The following is a 21699-nucleotide window of genomic DNA, read 5'->3' as shown; positions in this document are numbered from 1 at the left end:
ATACACTTTAGTGTTTATTTAATACTTTCAAGAAAACGGTGAACAAAATATATTGCACGAATTTAAAAAAATTTACTTCAATAAATACAAAAATGCTTCAACTTTCAAAATCAAATATTTGCTTCATCGATTTTTGAAAAAGAATAACACTCAGAAAATTCGAATTTTGAAATATTTGTATTTCAAATATTAACTATTTTCAAATTTTAACCTTTCTCTACATAATTCTAAGTATGAAATAAAAATATCATTATTATTGTTAAGTTACATAAGTGTAAATAAGTTTCTTAAAATTTTGAAAGTTAAATAATATTTTACCCAGAAATTCGATGAAAATTTGATGAAATTTGTTTTCAATTTTAAGAGTAAAATGACGACGCAGTAATATAGCCATATGATTATGATATAATCTTTGTCTTTGGTTCATAAAAAAAAAAAATTTGATGCTAGCCTCGTGGACGAACTTGAACCCTAACTTGGCCTTCAAATAAAAATATTTGAAAGATAGAAGATTACGCTATTTTATAATAACTATAGTCTTTTCTTTTTAGTAGAACGTATAAAAAATTATATCAACAATAATATTTTTAAATGATATTTTTATTTTAAAACTTTTATATTATGAATGGTGGTCAATTTAACAATAAATAAATTTTGCAAGTTTTATGTTTTTTTCTTGAAAATTGATATTTGTTTTTTTAGAAAGTACCATAAATAATAAAATTTCGTAAAAAATAAAAAAAAAGTCAACAATTTTTTTGTTTTCAATGTTGCTTTAACAACGTGGGTCGTAAGCGACTTTAACAGTTTAGTTTTTTGTGTAAATGGTTAAATTGTTTTTAATAATTTTAAAAATTTTAGAAATTTAATTTTTTGATTCTTTTATTTTTGTATGTAAACGATATTTTTATTTCAATGGTGTAAGTGTATTGTGAACTATTGTGCGCTATATGAGTTTTGAAGAAAAAAAGGGAGTGGCTTTAAGGTGAGGTTTAAATTAATTTCCTTTGTACATATATATATATATATATATATATATATATGATTTTATATGCATATATATGTAACATTGGGGAATTCCCGTTGGAAATATATTAGGTAATTTTATCTTGTTTAACAAGTTTACGAAAGTGCTCAAGGCGTAAGAGAATTTCCTTTCTTTTTGTTTTCTTTCGCCACAAATTAGATGTACCAAACTTGTGAATTGTGCAACTGCATTCATACAGTTGCAATAGTCTACTTTTTATAAACTATTTTTTTCTATATTATAGAATAGAATCTGCAATTTTTATCCGAAAAAAATTTTTTAATTGTTTTCTAAAAATATTTTTCAATAAATTTCTATCTCAAGTATTGTAAACTAAAAATTAATTATACTGATCCATAATGAAGATTCTCCGCAAAGAATTATAAATGAACATTATAAACAATTATAAATGAACATTGATAAAAAATTTTTTATATAATAACATTTCTGTGAAAAAATATAAAAGTTATTTTATGTATCGGTTATTATTTACTGTTTCGAAAAATGTAAAATACCGGTGATTCCTCAAAGGAGCAGAGTATAGAAGAAAAAATCCAATTACTGAGTTTAGGATTTTTTTACTATAATAAATTACACAATTTGAGGATATAGATGGAATTTTAATTAACATAACAATAGGAATAGTAATAAAAATAAAAATAGTAAAAAAGAAGAAAATAAAAATGGATAGAATAGGTATAGTACATGTGAGTGTAGGTGTGACATAAGTTAAAAAGAGCAAAAGGAAGAAAATTACAGCTATTTAAAATCTTCCTTGGCTTCTGATTGAATATGCATGAACTTCTGTTTGAATAAGAAAGTTTTGTGTACAATATTATATATGTATATCCTTATTATATATGTTTATAGTCAAAAAAAATAATTGTCATTCATTCTTCGTTTCTCGCCCACGCATTTCTTGAGATTTTCGCATCAAAGTAATTAACACATATATTGACTTTGCAAAAGATGTTTTTATAAATAAATTGTTTTTTAAACTCGAATTTTAAGCTATTTTTAACTTCTATTAAAAATAGCTTAAAAGAAATCTTTTTATTAAAATTACATTTTAGAATTGCTTCCTGAAGAAAACATTTTTCATTAATTTCTGATTAAAAGTCTTTGTTTTTTTTGGAACAATTCAATTTTATTAAGATTTTCAAAACATTCAAATTCAAAACTTTTTGAAATTAAACAACTTATAAAAAATTGTTATAAAACATGAAGAAATCGATCACTCCGAGTCTTCGACTCGGAGCAATCGATATCTTCATGTTTTATAATAATTAAAAATGACCGACTGATAAAATCATTATTTTATATTATAACAATATTTTTACTTTAATTTCTTAAAAATTACTTTCATCACTTCAATTCAATTATTTTTAACTAAAATTCTTCTTTAAATTAATTATTTTTAAGGATTTTTGAAAAATTTCTTTGAAAATTTTCAAATCTTTTTGTTTACAATTCAATTTAACGAAATTTCATCGATTATTCGGAAATTCTTCAAGCAAATATTATAAAATAAAAACTTTAAATGCAAATAAATAATTTATTAAAGAATTTAATGTTTTTTAAAATTAAATTCTCACAAAGAATTTTATCAACAAATTTTTAAATAATTGATTTCCTGTGAGATTTTTATTAAAATTTTTTTTAAATAATTGAATGTTTTTGAAAAATTTTATTAAAATAGTAGATATTGAAAATTATTGAATTGAGAAATATTTTTGAAAATAATTGAAATTTTGCCAAGGATTTTATTAAAATTTTTGAAAATAATTTAATTTTGATAATAATTTTTTTGAAACTTTTAACCACAATTATTGAATTTCTGCGAAGAATTTTATTACTTTTAAAAATAATTGAATTCTTGAGACGAATTTTAATATTTTTTTAAAATATTTTCATTTTTCGAGAAATTTAATTAAAATTGTATAAAAAATAATTGAAATTTTGCAATGAGTTTTATTATTTATGAAAATAATTGAATTTCTAAAAAAAATTGTATTATTTTTGAAAATAATTGAATTATTGCGAAGAAAATAAAAAATTTGTAAATAATTGAATTCCTGTGACAATTTTATTAAAATTTTTTTATAAATAATTGAATTTTTTTGGGAAATTTTATTAAAATACTAGATACTGAAAATGACTGAAATGAGGAATATTTTTGAAAATAATTGAAATTTTTCCAAGAATTTAATTAAAATTTTTGAAAATAATTGAATTTTGGAGAAAAATTTCAATTGTTTTTAAAAATAATTGAAATTTTGACGATAATTTTTTTGAAACTTTTAACCACAATTGAATTTTTGCAAAGAATTTTATTATTTTTGAAAATACCTAATTGAATTCTTCAGACGAATTTTAATAATATTTTTTTTATAATTTAATTGAATTCTTTTGTGGAATTTTATTGAAATAGTAGATATTTAATTGAAAATAATTGAATTTTGATAAATTATTGAAATTAATTAAATTTCTACGAAGAATTTTATTCAAATTACTTTTCATTAAAATTTCTAAAAATAATTTAATTCTTTTAAGAAACTTAATTAAAAATGTATTGACAAATACTTAAATTCAAATAGTAAATAAATTGTAGGAAGGATTTTTATAATAATAATTAAATTTCTGTGATGAATTATTGCGAAGAAATTAATAGAGAGTTTGTAAATATAATAGAATTCCTGTGAAATTTTTATTATTTAATTAATTCATTAAAAATTGAAATTTTACAAAATTTCAAATTAAAATCTTTTGAAATTTATTTATGTATGAAAATTGTAAACGCAATTCTTTTAAAATTGAATTAATTTTGAAATATTTAAGAAAAACTAGATTTGTCTCTATGGAGACACATTTTTTTCAATGGAAAAAATTGTTTTTGGTTCATGAAAAAAATATATTTTTTAGTGTTAATCTAAGCTGGAGCGCTTTTTATTATTAAAAATAATAAAATATTTGTAATCAAAATAATAAATATCGTCATTTTTTGGTTTTCGTTTTTTCCCTTAATATTTCTGAATTCTGACGAGTAAAATAAAAATTTTGTTTTCAAAGGAAGATGATGATGACCACATTTGCAATTTTTTTTCGCAACACACAATTGTCCGGAGGATTCAAGTTGAACTACATCCGATTTACCTTGGACCAGAAGGTCATCAACTTGTTCAAAACTCATCATCATCATCATCATCATCTCAGTTTTCGCCAAAACCAATGCCCATTGTATATATATATGAAAGCGAATGAAACCGAAATTTTAGTTGATTGTGAATAAAAACGGTGAAAGGGTCTCTTGTATAAAAGCAAACGTAAACGTGAATACTCGTTTTACCAGGTCTTTAACTTTCCTCCTTTAAAGATGGTCATTCGTTCTTTGGTCTTTTTGTTAATTACAGTAACAATAAATGTGTTGTTTACAATTAGCAGCTCGCATGGGAAGCCGGCGAATAATGTCAATTCACTTGGATTAGTGGTTGTTGGTCCAGAATCTACATCTTTAGTTCTTGATTCGACTCATCAAAATGGTATGTGAGCACATTGTTTTTTTTTATATCAGTGCGGTAATAATGCAGATGGCAATAACAGGTGCGTGCAAAATACCGTCGAAAAAATAAGAGCCCTTCAAACTCGATACTGATTTATCGCCCTCTCCAGGAAGTGAAAAAACCATGTTGTGTAAAAATGCTTGTGCCACTTTTGCGTTCAACACGTGTGAAAATATTTTTTTTGCATCATACTCGTTTTTTTTACTTTCGTTAAATGCGAAACAGATAGGATCATCTGTAATACATACAAAGAACTTATTTTTCGCAAAAAATGATTTCAAATTTGGTATAACTTTTCTTTTAGTGATGAAAAGTGATTTTATATTTTTAATTTTTATATAATGTTTTTAAAAGAAGAACATTATTGTTAATATTATTAATATTGTTATTATTATTATTAGGAGACGCAGTACGAGTGCAACGTTCTCCTCAAAGAGGGTTATTGAATGACGATGCTTTTGAAGATTATTCCGATGACCCAGAGGGTCGGCATTTGCATAAACGCAAACATAAACGTAAATATCACGGAGGGTTTGGATGCAATAGAAAACATGGTTGTGGAGGGTGAGTTCTCGTTTTTTAAATTATTCCAATTACAGACATAAACATACCATATTTATTAAAAATACCGCATATACCTTATTCTTATTCATTGTATTTATGTACTTTATTCCCTTATAATTCTTTTTTAAATAAATACAAAGTTACAAAACAGAAAAAAGACAATAAATCTCAAAGATTTTTGCCTTAATAATTATTTATTTCATTTTTATATGTAAAATCTTTATTCTGTATTTTTAATAAATAATCGTTGTAGTTCGGTATTATCTATTCGCAAGTATGAAGTTAGTTATTTGCTTTTTTTGTTTCTTAACTTTTTTAGTAATTTTTCTTTTTAAATATTTTCAATTTTAAAATTAATGTTTTGAAAATCATCAAATTTTTGCAAAGAATTTTAAATTTTAAACTTTTTGATAATAATTTAAGTCTTTTGTGAATTTTATTAAAATCTTTGAAAGTAATTGAATATTTTATAGAAATTTGAGAATAATTAAATTTCTTAGAAGAATTTTATTATTTAGGAAAATAACAGAATCCTTTCGAGGGATTAAATTAAAATTTTTCAAAATACTATAATTAAATTCTTTTGAAGAATTTCTTTGAATTTTTTCTAAATAATGGAGTTTTTTTTGAATAATTTTAATTGAAAATTTTGAATGAATTTTCTGAACAATTTCTTTTAAGATTTAAAAAAAATCGTGTTTGTTAATAATTGAAATTAAACACTTAATTATTGAATATTATTAAAATTTTGAAAATTCTTTTGAAATATTTTATAACGAATTAAGAAAAAAATTTCTTTCTTTCTTGAGATTTTTTTTTGAAAATAATTGAATTTTTCCAAACAATTTTCCTATTTATTTATGAATATAATTGAATTGTTTTGAAGGTTTAATTAAAACGTTTAGAAAATAATTAAATTTATTCGACAAAAAAATTATTACAAATGAAAAAAAAATTGAATTCTCTGATGAAATGTTATTAAAACTGTATAAAAAATAATTTAACTTTTGCAAAAAATTTTACTATTTATAAATATAATTTAATTTTTTCGAAGAATTTATTAAAATTTTAGGAAAAAATTGAATATTTATTTCGTGAAATTGTTTTGAAGATAATTGATTTTTTCAAGGAATTTTACTATTTATAAATGTAATTGAATTGTTTCGCAGGATTTATTAAAATTTTAGAAAATATTTGAATTTTTGCAAAGATTTTAGAACGAAATAAGAAAAAATTGAATTCTTTCGTGAAATTTTTTGAAAATTATTGAATTTTTGCAAATTATTTACTATTTAAAAAAATAATTGAATCGTTTCGAAGAATTTGTTAAAGTTTTAGAAAACAATTGATTTTTTTCGAAAAAAATTAAAAATTTACAAAAAAAATTGAATTCTTTCGTGAAATGTTTTTGAAAATAATTAAATTTTTACAAAGATTTTATAACGACATAATAAAAATTGAATTCCTTAGTGAGATTTTTTTTTAAATAATTGAATTCTTGCAAATATTTTATTATTTTAAAAAAATAATTGAATTGTTTCGAAGGATTTATTAAAATTTTAAAAAATATAATTAAATTTTTTTTTAAAAATCATTGAATTTTTGCAAAGATTTTATAACGAAATAAGAAAAAATTGAATTCTTTTGTGAAATTTTTTTTTGTAAATAATTAAATTTTTGCAAAGATTTTACTTTTTTTAAAAATTAATTGAATTTTTTCAAAGGATTTTTTAAAATTTTACAAAAAAATGTATTCGTTTGTAAAATTTTATTAAATTTTTTTTTCAGAATAATTGAATTCTTACGAAGAATGTTATTATTTATGAAAATAATTGAATTCTTGCTCAGAATTTTATTAAAATGTTTGAAATTAATAAACAAGAATAATTAAATATAGTAAATTAGTTAATGAATTAATTTTTATAAAGTTTGAATCTAAATTATTCAAAAATTCATATTTGAAAATGAAAAATTTTATAATTTGCATAATAATAGTAAATTCAATGTAATGTTTGGCGCGTAACATTTGCTATAGTTTGCATTAAAGTTTGTAAATTTCAATTTATAGAGATGCGGTTACTAATAATTGTAGTAAAAAAAATCTAAAAATTAATATGCTACAATATTATTGTTTGTTTTTGTTTAGTATTGTTTAGTATTATTTCGTTAGTTTGTTTGGTCGTTTCCATAGAATGAAAATTGTTTATTATTATATTTTTCTAATATTATAAAAAAGGGCGAAAGCTCAATAATTTTCCTAAGAATATCGTAAATTGAGACAAAAAAAAGATACGTTTTTTGTCTCAATTTTTTCTTTTTTATCTCAATTTGCGATATTTTTAGAAAAATACTGAGATAGCAGAGAGAATAAATAAATTAATTTCGAATATAATAATTTAATGTAAAAAAGTATCTGAAGATTATATCAATATCCTGCGCGATATTTATAAAAGGATGAATATATTTTTGTTGAAAAAATTCTCTGCAGATGGCAAGGTGGTTATTTCCCTTCGTACGGAGGTCATTACCCTCACCAACAATTCGGTCACGGAGGATCCTTTGCAACAGCATCCGGAGGATTTTTTGGTGGAGGGCACCACGGAGGGAATAGCCAAGCCAATGCCCAGAGCGCAAGTTTTAATTTCGGTCCTTTCAGCTTCAACTTGGCCCAGGCGGGCGCCGGTGGTAGACCATTTTTTTAACTCAGTCTATCTCAATTATTTTTAATTCAAATGCGAGAAAAAACTTTGTTTCTTATTTTTAAGCGTATTTATAAATAATAAAATTTATTATTTAAATTAACAATTTTATTATTATAATTTAAATATCAGGGACTGATGCTATAAATCGAAGCTAAATTAACAATTTAGTTTCAATTCAAATCAATGTTTTTAATTTTAAAAAAATGAATTTTGTTTCGTCTTTAGACTAAATGGTTCGACTCGAATATAATAATAAATTAATTATTAATAAACCAATTAGAAAATAAGTTATAAATAAAATAATTATATTCCTAAACTTGCGTTCCAAAAGATCAGGATGCGGTTTGGCGAGCCTTGTAAGATTTTTATTTTTTCTTTCCTTCTTTCTTCGTCGACAACTGCATTTACGTTCTAATCCTAAAGAGTTTATACGAATAACAACCGTCATTAGGAAACATAAAATTTCAACAAAAAGGGAAGAAAAGAAAAAAGAAAGAAATGCCTCTGCATCTTCGTGAGAATTCGTCTGAGAAAAACATCTGTTTTTTGGACTTAACCCTCTCATCTTTATGAAATCCATGCATCATTTATGAGGAAACGAAAACAATGAAGATATTTTTCCAGTGTTCCCACGTGAAAGAGTGTTCATTTTACAAAAATCGCAAAAAAAATATCGCATTTTGTATGTACATTACTTAATATATGCGGTATTGAGTACTTAAAAGAAAACTAATTATTTACCCATTGTCAAAAATCTTTGGATATGAAAGAAGAAAATTAAAAAAAAAGAAAGGAGAATGAGAGTAACAGAGGGTCTCTACTATTTTCGTTCAACAAAATTCCCGGTTATTTCCCGACTTTGTTCTAATTTTTCCCGTTTTTTTTTATCAAATTTAAATTTATTTGATTTCGAACATAAATACATCTACAATTGGCTTCCAAATTTTTCATTAGAGTTTTTATGAATATTTAAATTCTTTTGACAAGTTTCTTTAAATTTTTTGAAAATAATGTTTTTTTAATAATTTTAATACAAAATTTGGAAACTAATTGAATTAAACAAAGAATTTTTTCAATTTTTTAAAATAATCTTGTCTGTTCATAATTATAATGGAAAATTTTATTAATTCAATTTTATTAAAATGTATTGATACTAATTGAATTTCTGCAAAGAATTTTACTATTTATAAAAGTAATTGAATCCTTCCAAAGAATGTTATTATTTATGAAAATAATTAAATGTTTGCGCAGAATTTTATAAAATTTTTTGAAAATAATTGAATTGTGGAGAGAAATTTAATTATTAGTTATAAAAATAATTGAATTCTTATGAAGAATTTTATTTAAAAATAATATTCAAAAGAATTTAGTAAATCTAACAAATTTCGCTATTAATGAAAATAATTGAATTCTTGAAAAGAATTTTTTTTACAGTTTCTAGAAATAATTGAATTCTTTTGGGTTTTAGAAAAATAGAATAGATATTAAAAATCAGTAAATTAAGAAAAATTTTTGAAAATTGAAATTTTGCCATGAATTTTATTACTTTTGAAAATAATTGAATTTTACATGTGAAATTGCATGAAATTGCGTGTCAGGGGGAGGGGGGGGGGGTCTAAAATCCCGAAAATTTGCGTGACATGATTTATGAACGCTCCCAAAGATAATTTAAATTTTGACGAGAATATTTTTCAATTTTTCAACATAATTGAATTTCTGCGAAGAATTTTATTACTTTTGAAAATAATTGAATTGTTTTTTTAGAATTTTTTGTAAATCTATGAAAATAATTGAATTCTTGTGAAGAATTTTTTCTAAAAATAATTTTCAAAAGAATTTAGTAAATTTGAAGAATTTTGCTATTTATGGAAATAATTGAATTCTTTTGAGAAGAATTTTTTTACAGTTTCTAGAAATAATTTAATTCTTTCGAAGAATTTTAATAAAATTTTTAAGAATTATTACATTTTTCGGGAAATTCGATTAAAATTGTATTAAAAATAATTGAAATTCAGAATTCTGCAATGAGTTTTATTATTTATGAAAATAATTAAATATACCTATTGCGAAGAAATGTAAAAAAATAAAATTATAATTACGGTGACTAACTTGCCTTGATTACTTTCGAAAAATTTAAATAAAATTCTTTAAAAGAATTTTATTATTTTTTTTGAAATCTAAAGAAATTTCAAAAATTTTCAATTATTTCTTCATAAAAATTCAATTATCTTGAAACAATAAAATTGAAAAATTTCAAAAATTTTATTTTTTAGAATTTTCAAAAAAACTTTGCGTGAAATTCAATTTTATTAAAAAAATTTAAGTGTGTATCTTTTTTTAAATTAACTAATAAAAATTTTAATTATTATTCTTCGCACTATAAGAAACATGAATACATTAGAATGTGACTCTTTATAAAATTCAATTATTTATCAATTATTAAAATTAAAATACTTTGAAAATTCGATTTGTTAAAAAGTTTGTAATGAAATTCACAAAATTTCTATTAAATCGATAATTTCTTCAAAATTTATTTACATACTATATTTGAATCAGTGACTGATTTTTTACTATCAAATTAATTATTTTTAACTAATTCAAATTTAGAGAACAGTATAAATATCTATAAGAATTGAAATAAAAAGCGATTTTTTAAAAACAAATTAAAATAATAAAACTTTTTTTAATTTGGTGGAAAAATTCCCGGTTTGTCATAAAATTCCTGAAAAATTAGTTAAACTTTATATTTTATTTTGAAATAGTTTTAAAAAAATCTACTGAAACGTTATTTTTAAATAAATGTCGTTCAAAAATTTGAGATAATTATTTTTGTCTATAGTCTGACAAGTCTGTTTTCTCTACTTAAATAAGAATTGTTGTCTCACCGATACAGCTTTATCTACTTAAAAGAATAACTTTATCTACGAAACTAAGATTAGTACTTATTCCACATTTTAATTTGGCCCTATTATTCTACTAAAATTTTTATTTGTTTCAAATAAATTTTACTTGGTTCAAATTAAATTTTATTCGATTAAAAATAAGTTTTATTTGGTTTTATTTGATTCAAATAAAATTTTATTTAGTTCAAATAAAATTTTATTTATAGTTCAAATAAAATTTTTTTTAGTTCAAATAAACATTTTATTTGTGTCAAAATAAAATTGAAAACAAATAAATAATTTCCCAAATTATTGACTATCAATAAAATCAAATTTTTATAAGAGAAATTAAAATACCCCATGCATGGAAAATGGGAATATTGTCAAGACGAGGGTTCCTTACAAATACATAATACATATAATGAGAATATAAAAATGCTCTAAAATAAATTTTTTCTATTATAAAGATTAAGAAGTTAATCGTTTTTGACGGGGTTAATTTATGCTGAGGAAGAGTGGCCACTTTAAGGGCTAATGACAATTCGGTGGTTGCACGTGCAATACATACGTGCGCAAGTATAAACTTGCTTCCGTGGTGGAGCCAAAATCAAAACAGGCGAATAATAATGCAGTCTGGACGAGGGTCTTAAGTCTCGAATAAGATAGTTCATAAGGGGTGTTCACTAAGAAATTAATTCAAAATATTGCCTTCCTTTCGCCTTAGGCAAAAAATAAACAAAGTTTTTTTAGTCCTATTTTCCCCACTTTTTTCTAACATTTTTTTTTATTTATTCATTTATTGAAAAGTTAATTATATTTGAAATTATTGAAAGAGGGGAAAATATCCGCGGAAAATAATATTTATACCTGCGCAATTTTATATAAATTCTGTTAAATAATATTAAAACAATTTTTATAACTCAAACTAAAAATTATTTATTTTTTTTTACTTTTATTGTTAAAAAACTAGTCGAGCATTGCTGTAAGTAGTGTTATCTTCTCCCAGCCGATTTTGTAAATATAATTATTAAATTTAGTTTCAGTTACTTAATTTATTGTTAATTTTTTTGTTAGGAACAATAATAATAAATTATTATTATTATTTTCGTCTATTTCGCAAAGGGCTCAACTTTGAAAAAGAATAATTTTCACTCAAAAAATGATAGTGAAAATGACTTTTACGATTTTCAGATTTAAACCCTTTTTTGAAATTCACGATTCAGATTTTTATTTATTTATAAATTTTCGAATGAGTTTAATACGAGTTTAAATAAATTATTGTTATATAAACTTGTCATTAAAACAAAATTAGTGAAATTACGTCTCTTTTTTGTCTAATTTTATTTATTTTATTTTTATTGGGAATTACTTGATTAAAATTCTTTCCTAATTTTTATTTAACTGTTAACTTGAAAATAATAAAAATATAGAATAACTTTTAACTATTTACAAAGTAAAACTAAAACTATCTAAAACTTTTGCGCATTTTTTGCAATTTTTACTAATTTACTATTTTTGGAGTAAATTTTGCTGTATGTATATATTTAAACTAAATTTTTACTAATTTAATACAAAAATGAACTTTGAACGTTGCAAAATTTACTCCAAAAATAGTAAAAGTTGCTTTGGCAACTTTTACTATTTTTTGGAGTAAATTTTGTTTTTTATTTCAATATATTTGAATTTTTATTGTGAATTAATTGATGATTAAAATTCTTTCCTAATTTGTATAGATTAAAAAGTTGCTTTGGCAACTTTTACTATTTTTGAAGTAAATTTTGCAAAGAGCGCAAAAAATTTTTGTTAAGTAGTTTAAATAATTTTACCACGAAAGTAGTGGATTTGAAACCAAGAGACAATTTCTTTGAAATTAATTAAAGAAATTAGTTTATTTTCTATTAATAAATTTCGTAGGGTAGGCGATTTCGCTTTCTGCACGACTTGACGTTTTGTCACAAACTGAAATCTTTTCTTTTATTTAAAAAAGTTGAAATTAATATTTTGCCTTAGTAACAAATGAATTACTTTTTTCTATATTCGATTGTTCTCAAATGACATAGAAATAATAATTGTTCAACTATTTCTCTTAAATAACCAATATTATTGTATTTTGTGATAACAGTAGATTTTCTTAAAAATTAAATCTTTATCAGTTCCAGGTAATTTTTTTTCTTAAATCGAAAAAAAAAATTTTTCCAAAAAGTAAGAATAAATGGCCGCGATTACGATTTTAGTTGGAACACCATGTATAAAGCGCCGACAATATGGCGCGTCTCTTCGTATAGCCCTTTAAAACAAGTTCAGCCCTATTGCGCCCGGTCGTCTGGAAATCGCCTGAGAACCAAGAAAACATTTTTTTCTCCCTTTGTCCCTTCCTTTTCACACGTTTCGAGGCATTCACCTCAACGGCACAAAGTACATTACGACACCCCTTTTTTGGTCAGGTTCCAATGCGATTAAATAAACATACATTTATTTACATGTTCCTCTCCTAGTGGACTGTCTTAACTGGTACACAACAGGACCATCTCTCTCCTCTATGTGTGCATTTCACTAAAGCGAGAGATTTTCCTCTCTCCGCAATGCGTACATATAAATTGTCGAAACCATCTGCCATGTGTCATTCTCTTAACTGTTTTCGCACGTTTGTTTTACGAGCAGGACGAGAACCGTCTCTCTGTCTGTCGCTGAAAAAAAAAAAAAATTTGCACCTCAGACTTGACTAAACGCCTGTCAGTATGGTTTCAACGACCCCTAATTTAAATTTACGTGTGCGCTTCAATATCAAACTATATACAAACTGACAAGCAGATCCTGCTCTGGCAAATTTTTCTATTTTTTTCGTCAATTCACAATTTTTTTTTGGAACTGCTTTTCTTTTTTGAAAATCGGAAAAAGGCGAACTAATCAGGGTTCGAACCGCAGTTGAAGTATCTAAAAATACGGACTTTACGGAAAAAAAATTAAAAATTACGGACCGATTACAGATGAAAATAATTAACCCAATCCGAGTCAAATAAGAGAACATTTTACTTAAAACTATAAATTAAATTTTTCATAATTATAAAACATGAAAATATCGATCACCCCGAGTCTTCGACTCGGAGAAATCAATATCTTCATGTTTTATAATAATTAAAGATGGCCCAGTGATAAAATCCTTATTTTACATTATAAGAATATTGTTACTGTAACTTATTCTTCAAAATTATTTTCATAATTTTAATTCAATTATTACAATCACGGTGGCCACTGGACCGGGAAAACCGGAAAATGACAGGCAATTATTTTGGACCGGGAAAAACAGAGAAATGACAGAGAAATCTTGACCGGGATTTTGGAAACTTTTTTTTAAAAACGCTAATTATTTTGTGAGAAAAAATAAAAATATTTATTTTAAGACTTATTAATTATATCTCATTAAAAAAGATTGAATGATCTTCTATAAAATCGTTTTATTTTGTCTGGTAATTTTATCAAAAGTAGTATAAAAATATTCAATTTCTAGAATTTATAAAAAAATTATGAATTTTGTTGTCCAACGTAACCAGACTTCAAAAAAAATATTAAATTTAATTTTAAATTCTATTTATTTCTAACAATAATTAAACAAAATATAATTTTAATTAAATGCGTCGAAAAAATTTGAACTAGAAAAAATTTCACATTCTATATAAAATAGTGAAAAATAAATCAATTTAAATAAATTTTTTTTTTCAATAAAGATATTATCGCAAAACAAATTTGAATCAGTAAAAATTTGAATTAATAAGAACAAAAATGATACGAAATTTATAAAAATAAATTTTTAAATAATAAATAAAGTAAATAAAAAAATAAAAATAAATAAAATTTCTTTTATTAGAAAATAAATTTTTAAATAACCGTATTTTGTATTAATATCAATTCGTTTTTTAAAATTAATCATAAACAACTATTTATACACTGAAAAATCAATTTAATTGATTCCAATTAGCGATTAATTGACTAATCAATTAAATATTTACTTGAATCAAATAATATATTTATTGGAGTCAATTAAATGGTATTTAAACCAACAATTTCAGTATTTGAAGCAAATATGAAATGAACTATTTAATTGACTCCAATAAATATTATGTAATTCAATTAAATATTTAATTCATAATAGTCAATTAATCGGTTATTTGAATCAAATAAATTTTTTTTAAGTTTACATTTTAGAATGTTAAATTAATATATAATATTACTAATATTATTATAGATAGAATTTTAAAAACTTTCAAACTAAAGTTTTAAAAAAGTTGAATTGTAATCGATTTTAATTAAAAATTCTGAATAAGTAAGTATTTTGAAACATTTTTAATCCCATTTTTTTAAATTAGTTATAGTTTTAAATATATAATTATTTAATTGAAAAACTTTCAAATTATTCAAAATTTCATGAATTTATCTTGTAAACAAGTGGATTTTAGAAATATTTTAGTTAAAATTTCTATGTAAAATAATTGAATTGGAATTTTAAAAATAATTTTTAATAAGTTACAGTAGAAATTCTTAAAAATTATTTAATTATTCGGAAATTCTTGAATTAAATATAATATTGTCGAAAATAAAAAATTCAAATAATTTAAAAAAAAATTCTTAAACTTTTTTTAAAAAAAATAATTAATTCTACAGCTTTGTTAGTTAAAAGTATAAAAAATTCGAATTTTCCAAAAATTTTAATTTGCAAACCTTTTTAAAATTCAAGCTATAATGCTTTAAATATTCTGAAGAATTTTATGAAAATTTTTGAAAATAACTGAATTCCTGCTAAAAATGTTGATATTTTTTAAAAGAATTGAATTTTTAGGAAGAATTATTCTGTTATTTATGAAAAGATAATTAAATTCTTTCCAAGAACTTTATTTGAAAGTTCTGAAAATAATTGAATTTCTGCGAAGAATTTTATGACATTTTTGAAAATAATTGAATTCCTAATAAAAATTTGTTTATTTTTGGAAATAATTGAATTTCTACGAAGAATATAGAAGTTTATAATGATAATTGAATTTTTGACAAGAATTGTATTACAATTTTTAAAAATAATTGAATTTCTTCGATGAATTTTGTAAAAAAAATTTTAAATAATTGAATACCTACTAAGAATTTTGTTCTTTATGAAAATAATTGTATTCTTACGAAGAATTTTGTTATTTATAAAGATAATTGAATTTTTGTCAAAAACTTTGTTAAAGAAGTTTTGAAAATAATAGAATTTTTGGGAAGAATTTGATGATAATTTTTGAAAATAATTTAATTCCTGCTAAAAATTTTGTTATTTTTAAAAATTAATTTCTGCAAAGAATTTAAAAAAAAAATTGTAAATAATTGAATTCCTGCGAAGAACTTTGTTCTTTATGATAATAATAATTATGTTCAGTTTTAACAAAATGTTAAATCGTTTTAAAAACGAAAAGTTGTTTCATTGAAACAAAAAAATTATAAAGTACCCAGGTGCGAATTTAGGTTGGCCGCCAGAGTTTGAAGGTTGGCCCAAGGTTGGCCTAACTTTGGCAAGCAAAGTTTTGGTTGCCAGAGTTTGCCCAACTTTGGCAAGTACTTGTGCCCACAGTTGGCCCGACTTTGCAAGCCAACCATTAAATGCAGAGTTTAACCAACCGTCGGGCCAACTTTGGCGACAAAGGTTGGCACAACTTATCCAAACGTAGTTTAAAAGACTTTCAGTTTCGGTTGGCCGAACTCTGGGCCACGGTTGGCCCAACGGTTAGCAAAACTATGTGAAACGCAGTTTAATTGACTTACATTATTTTGGTTGGCCGAACTCTGGGCCACGGTTGGCCCGACGGTTGGCAAAACTATGTGAAACGCAGTTTAATTGACTTAAACTTTCTTGGTTGGCCGAACTCTGGGCCACGGTTGGCCCAACGGTTGGCAAAACTCTAGAAACGCAGTTTAAATGACTTAAACTTTCTTGGTTGGCCCAACGGTTGGCAAAACTCTAGAAACGCAGTTTAAATGACTTAAACTTTCTTGGTTGGCCGAACTTTGGGCCACGGTTGGCCCAACGGTTGGCAAAACTCTAGAAACGCAGTTTAATTGACTTAAATTTTCTTGGTTGGCCGAACTCTGGGCCACGGTTGGCCCAACGGTTGGCAAAACTATGTGAAACACAGTTTAATTGACTTACATTATTTTGGTTGGCCGAACTTTGGGCCACGGTTGGCCCGACGGTGGGCAAAACTTTGTGAAACGCAGTTTAATTGACTTGATTTTTCTTGGTTGGCCGAACTCTGGGCCACGGTTGGCCCAACGGTTGGCAAAACTTTGTCAAATGCTGTTTAAATGACTTAAACTTTCTTGGTTGGCCGAACTCTGGGCCACGGTTGGCCCGACTGTTGCAGCTTAAATATACATTTTGCGTTATGCACTCCCATGTGAGCGTAGCGTAGTGGTCAGTGTATAAGTCTTCGGTGCGTTAGGTTAGGGGTTTGATCCCAGCGAGCGATAGATATTTTCGAAAATGTATGTATGAGATTGTGTTTAATAATAATAGGTAAAGGTTATATCTGATGTTCCCGCTAATAATAACGTGATAATTGTTTAAATAATGTAGTTTTTTAATAATTTTTTACCTTTGGCTGTTGAAGTTGGCCAAACTTTGAAAATTGTGGTTGGCCCAACTTACGCATCTAAAGTTGTGCCAACTTTGGCGTCAGTCTTTGGACCAACCATTGAAATGTATAGTTGGCACAACATATGCATTGTAAGTTGGGCCAACTTCCTTATGAGTTGTCGGGCCAACCATCGTCGCCATTAGACGGTCGCCGTTATCATCTGTATGGTTGGCCCAACCTCTGGCACGAGAAGTTGGACCGACTTTGTAAAAGTTGGCCCAACTATGGGCCGACCAAAAAATCGCACCTGGGTAGCCAAAGTAACGTTGTGAAAATAATAATCAGAAGTTAAATATTAAAAAAAGCACTGCTCGCAGTCTCGAAGTAAGACTTTATTTTTTTTTACGAAAAGTTATACGGATTAGTATTATTTGCATATGTATATATATAAAAAGTATATACGATTCAAATTAAATGTAAACAGAGGGAGGCTTTTCATTTTGTGATATTGAAATGTCAAAACGATCATAAAATTCTATTTTAGTCTTGAAGAATATTGTCGAGCCGCATATATACGCACCTTTCAAAACAGCATTTATGTGTATGCAACCATATTTTATTTGCATAATCCCTTTTTCTCGGTTCCCAACGGCCATATAGTAGCACCTGTATAAAAAAAAGGATTTATTGAAGTAATAAAGTTTTGTTCGCGCTCAAATGGACCAGCAATTTTTTCCAGCTCGGTAATAATAAGAATATTCATTTTGTTCCAAGTCAAAACTCATGCCCGAAGAGAAAACGCAGAGACGCAGAGAGGAGCGCCGCTTCTTTGGAACGTTATCCTGATGGCACTGCTCATTGTTCAGCGGAGATAAATTACACTCTTCTCTTAACATTTTTACTCCAAACATATGCCATGGGAAAATTTTTAAGTAATTCTGAACAATTTTTTTCTTTTATCGAATTATCTTTTGAGCAAAATTTAAATATTTTTGAAAAGATAAAGAAGTGGGGTTTAAAAAGCAAAATATTGGATTCTTTTCGTGCTCGTGTCGATTTCATCGGGCATGTGTTTTGTTACCGTTAAAAGTTATTTTATTAAAAGACAAAAAACATACTACTTCGTGTCATCTACCTCATGGTAATTAAATCTACATGACTTCCACAATAAAGTGCAAGTCTACTTGGAACTTGGGAACAATAGATTCTATTGTTTACAACGCGCCAACCAACTTAACCTAAAAGTCACTATTGTTGCGACTCAACTTGAAACCGAAGACCGTTTTTTTCGTTTTCTTTTATTCTGTTCGTTCTGTTCTTAAAGAACTTGTTTTAGAAGAACTTATCTATATGAGAACTTTACCTTTATTATAGCGATCGGTTAATTCGATTATCGAAACGTCAATAAATACACAATGTAAACACTAAACTGTCAGGGTCGTACAAAATAAAAACTTGATAAGGCTATTCAAGTTGGGTGGGGGAAAATTCAAGATGGATGCTAACTGGTGCACCAACATTGTATAGAAAGTGTATGGGATAGAGTCTAATTTTTTAAATATCTCGCTTAAACGAAATTTTTAACCATAAGTTTATTAGGATTTTATGTTTCATTTTTAAAGAACTATTTTTTGCAATAATAAAATCAATAAAAAAATAAAATCGATTTTTATTATTGCAAAAAATAGTTCTTTAAAAATGAAACATAAAATCCTAATAAACTTATGGTTAAAAATTTCGTTTAAGCGAGATATTTAAAAAATTAGACTCTATCCCATACACTTTCTATACAATGTTTGTGCACCAGTTAGCATCCATCTTGAATTTTCCCCCACCCAACTTGAATAGCCTTATTAAGTCACATTGTCGGTAAGGTAGACTTTCGCCGAACCAGTTCAGTTAATGTCCCTCTAGCGACGAACTGAGTTAACTAAGCCGATTTTTTGAACGACAGACACGACAGAATAAACATAACCTATAAGTTTTCATAAAATCTGTCAACATTCTCAACATCGTACAATTATTTTAAGTTTTAAAGTTTTAAACAAGTTTTAAAAACCGCTGATAGGGTAAATGCACTAGTAGTCGGACACTTAAGGATACAATCTTAAATTATGCTTTTTTTCTTGAAATAGCAAATATCTACTGTGTTTATAAGCACATTATTAATTAAAGAAGTTCTTCAGGATTAAAAATCATATAAATTTGTTACAAATAGTTGAGTATTTAATAAAATATAAACATTTTAATAAACAATTACGAATGCTTTAGTAGTCGGACACTTTTTCCCCTTGTTTCTATAGTCGGACATCTGTCAGATATTTTGAATTTATAAAGTGAAAAAGATAATTTTTTAATTGCTATCTACTGGAAAATGGAATTAAAGCATATTAGAAGTTATTAATATAATATTTAAACCCTATAAGTTTTAATATTTATGATTAATTATCAACAAAACTTTGTGCCACTCATCGCGCTACTCGAAAATGGCTGTATCTATAGTCGGACACCATGATTTTTAAAACATTAAATAAAATATTTCTTGTTTAATTATTTTCGAAAATAACACTATTTTAATAAAATATAAACTTCACACATTCGTTTTGTATACTTTTTAAAGTAATTATCACAATGCATTATTATTTATTTGCCAAAAAACACGAAAGTGTCCGACTACTAGTACTGTCCGACTATACCCGCACTTACCCTATATGAAACAATATAAAAATATAGGTAAAAATACAGAAAAACCGAAGTTCAACACTGTTTACTTCTTAAAATCAAAATAAGTAAAAAGTTGACTATTGTTGAACGTAAAACTTAATTTTATGAATAGAAATCATACAATCAAGAAGAAAATCAATAAAACATTCAGTCAAAAATAATTCCTGTTGTATTGGTCAAAAGTGTCCGACGACAAGTAAGATTTATTTTTTTACAGTGTTGTTGGACCAAAAAAATCTTTTTCTAGAAACAAGAGATTTTCGGACAAAAATGTAAAGCTGAGGTAAGAACTTTGATTGAGGATTTCTTTTTAATTTTGTCAAATCAACAATAATACTTATTGAAAGCGTTTCAAATGTAATTAAAACAAAAAAGTAAATAAAAACGAAACGAAATTCAAAAGAAATCCAAAATTGTCCTAAATCAAGAAAAAAGTGTCAATAAATCTAAAATTTTTCTGCTTCGATCCCTTTCTTTAGAGAGTAACAAAAATATTCAAATCAAAATAGAAAAAATTCCAAGTAAAAACAAAATTAAAAATCTACAATTTATTCTTTCTCTATATGAGGAAGCAATTAATAAATAAAAATAAATGAATAGTAAAACTGAATATAATACTAAATAAAAAAATATACAAAAAGATATAAAATCAATTTTGTTACAGAATTCGAAAGCAGAATCCGAACGAACCCAACTTTTATTTCTTAATTTACAAATATTCGTCTACGAGACCTTATACTTTAATAATTAATTTTGTCAAGAAATTTTGTTGTTTGTTTTCTTTTTCTTTTTTTTTGTAAATAAAAAAGTGTGTTTAGATTTTAAAAAACTTGGATTAAAATGTCCAAACTGGTATATAAATATGGTTTAAATGATAATGCAATCCACCCCCAAGGAAGCTTCAAGACTTTTTGAGAGCTTCGTCCCTTTGTCCGCGTGCCAGGCACCAGATGTTCTGAAAATAAAACCGACAAAATGCGGCCAAGAAAAGAGAGAAGGAGAAAAGTGGAGAGGGATTCGGGGATTCACAACAACAAGAAGAAGAAGAAGAAGAAAAAAAAAGGAAAAATGCGAAATCGGGATTCGAAAAGCCCGTGCAATGACCGCGCAATCTGAACACGCGATCTTGCCAGTTGCGTAGCTATTTTAAACGAAACCCTTTCGTTCCTTTATTTACAATAATGTAGGTATTTATTATTTTGTTATTAATTTTAAAAAATTTTAACTTTCTGTTTTTTTATTTTTCTAATTTTCTATTTTTTTTAACTTTTTATTTTTTTTAAAGGTTTCTTTCTATTTTTGCAATTGTTAATTTTTAGTGTTACTTCAATTTAATTTTTATCGGTATACTTCCGTTTAATTTTAATTATTACTTCAGTTTAATTTTTATTACAGTTCTTTTAATTCAAAATGAAAATTTATTTTCGTTTTTATTTATTTTTATTGTTATTTCGGTTTAATTTTTATCTTTATTCTCCCGTTTAATTTTTATTGTTATACTTCAGTTTTATTTTTATTACAGTTCTTTTAATTCAAAATTAAAATTTCTTTTCTTTTTTTATTTATTTTTTTGTTACTTCAGTTTAATTTTTATTTTTAATCTCGTTTAATTTTTATCTTTACTCCCGTTTAATTTCTATT

At 24.9% G+C, this 21699-nt stretch overlaps 1 protein-coding gene and 1 long non-coding RNA gene across 2 annotated transcripts; one reads left to right on the top strand and one right to left on the bottom strand.

The window, feature by feature from the left end:
• Positions 1-4248: 4248 nt before the first annotated feature.
• On the top strand, positions 4249-7949 carry LOC122500683 (heterogeneous nuclear ribonucleoprotein A2 homolog 2-like). The gene is made up of 3 exons (XM_043609737.1): positions 4249-4566; positions 4989-5151; positions 7640-7949. Exons 1-3 carry the CDS (start codon positions 4401-4403, stop codon positions 7851-7853), a joined length of 543 nt encoding a protein of 180 aa, XP_043465672.1. The 5' UTR covers positions 4249-4400; the 3' UTR covers positions 7854-7949.
• Positions 7950-12838: 4889 nt separating this feature from the next.
• On the bottom strand, positions 12839-18812 carry LOC122500686. The gene is made up of 3 exons (XR_006301503.1): positions 18698-18812; positions 17915-18000; positions 12839-13422 (listed from the first exon to the last, which is right to left on the bottom strand). It is a non-coding gene; the product is annotated as an uncharacterized LOC122500686 (long non-coding RNA).
• Between the last annotated feature and the right edge of the window lie 2887 nt (positions 18813-21699).

This window comes from Leptopilina heterotoma, unplaced genomic scaffold (genome assembly GCF_015476425.1).
Source record: "Leptopilina heterotoma isolate Lh14 unplaced genomic scaffold, ASM1547642v1 Lhet_19, whole genome shotgun sequence".
In the NCBI taxonomy this organism is placed as follows: domain Eukaryota; kingdom Metazoa; phylum Arthropoda; class Insecta; order Hymenoptera; family Figitidae; genus Leptopilina; species Leptopilina heterotoma.
The sequence above is the reverse complement of the archived record's forward strand: the minus strand, read 5'-3'. Positions and strand labels throughout refer to the sequence as shown.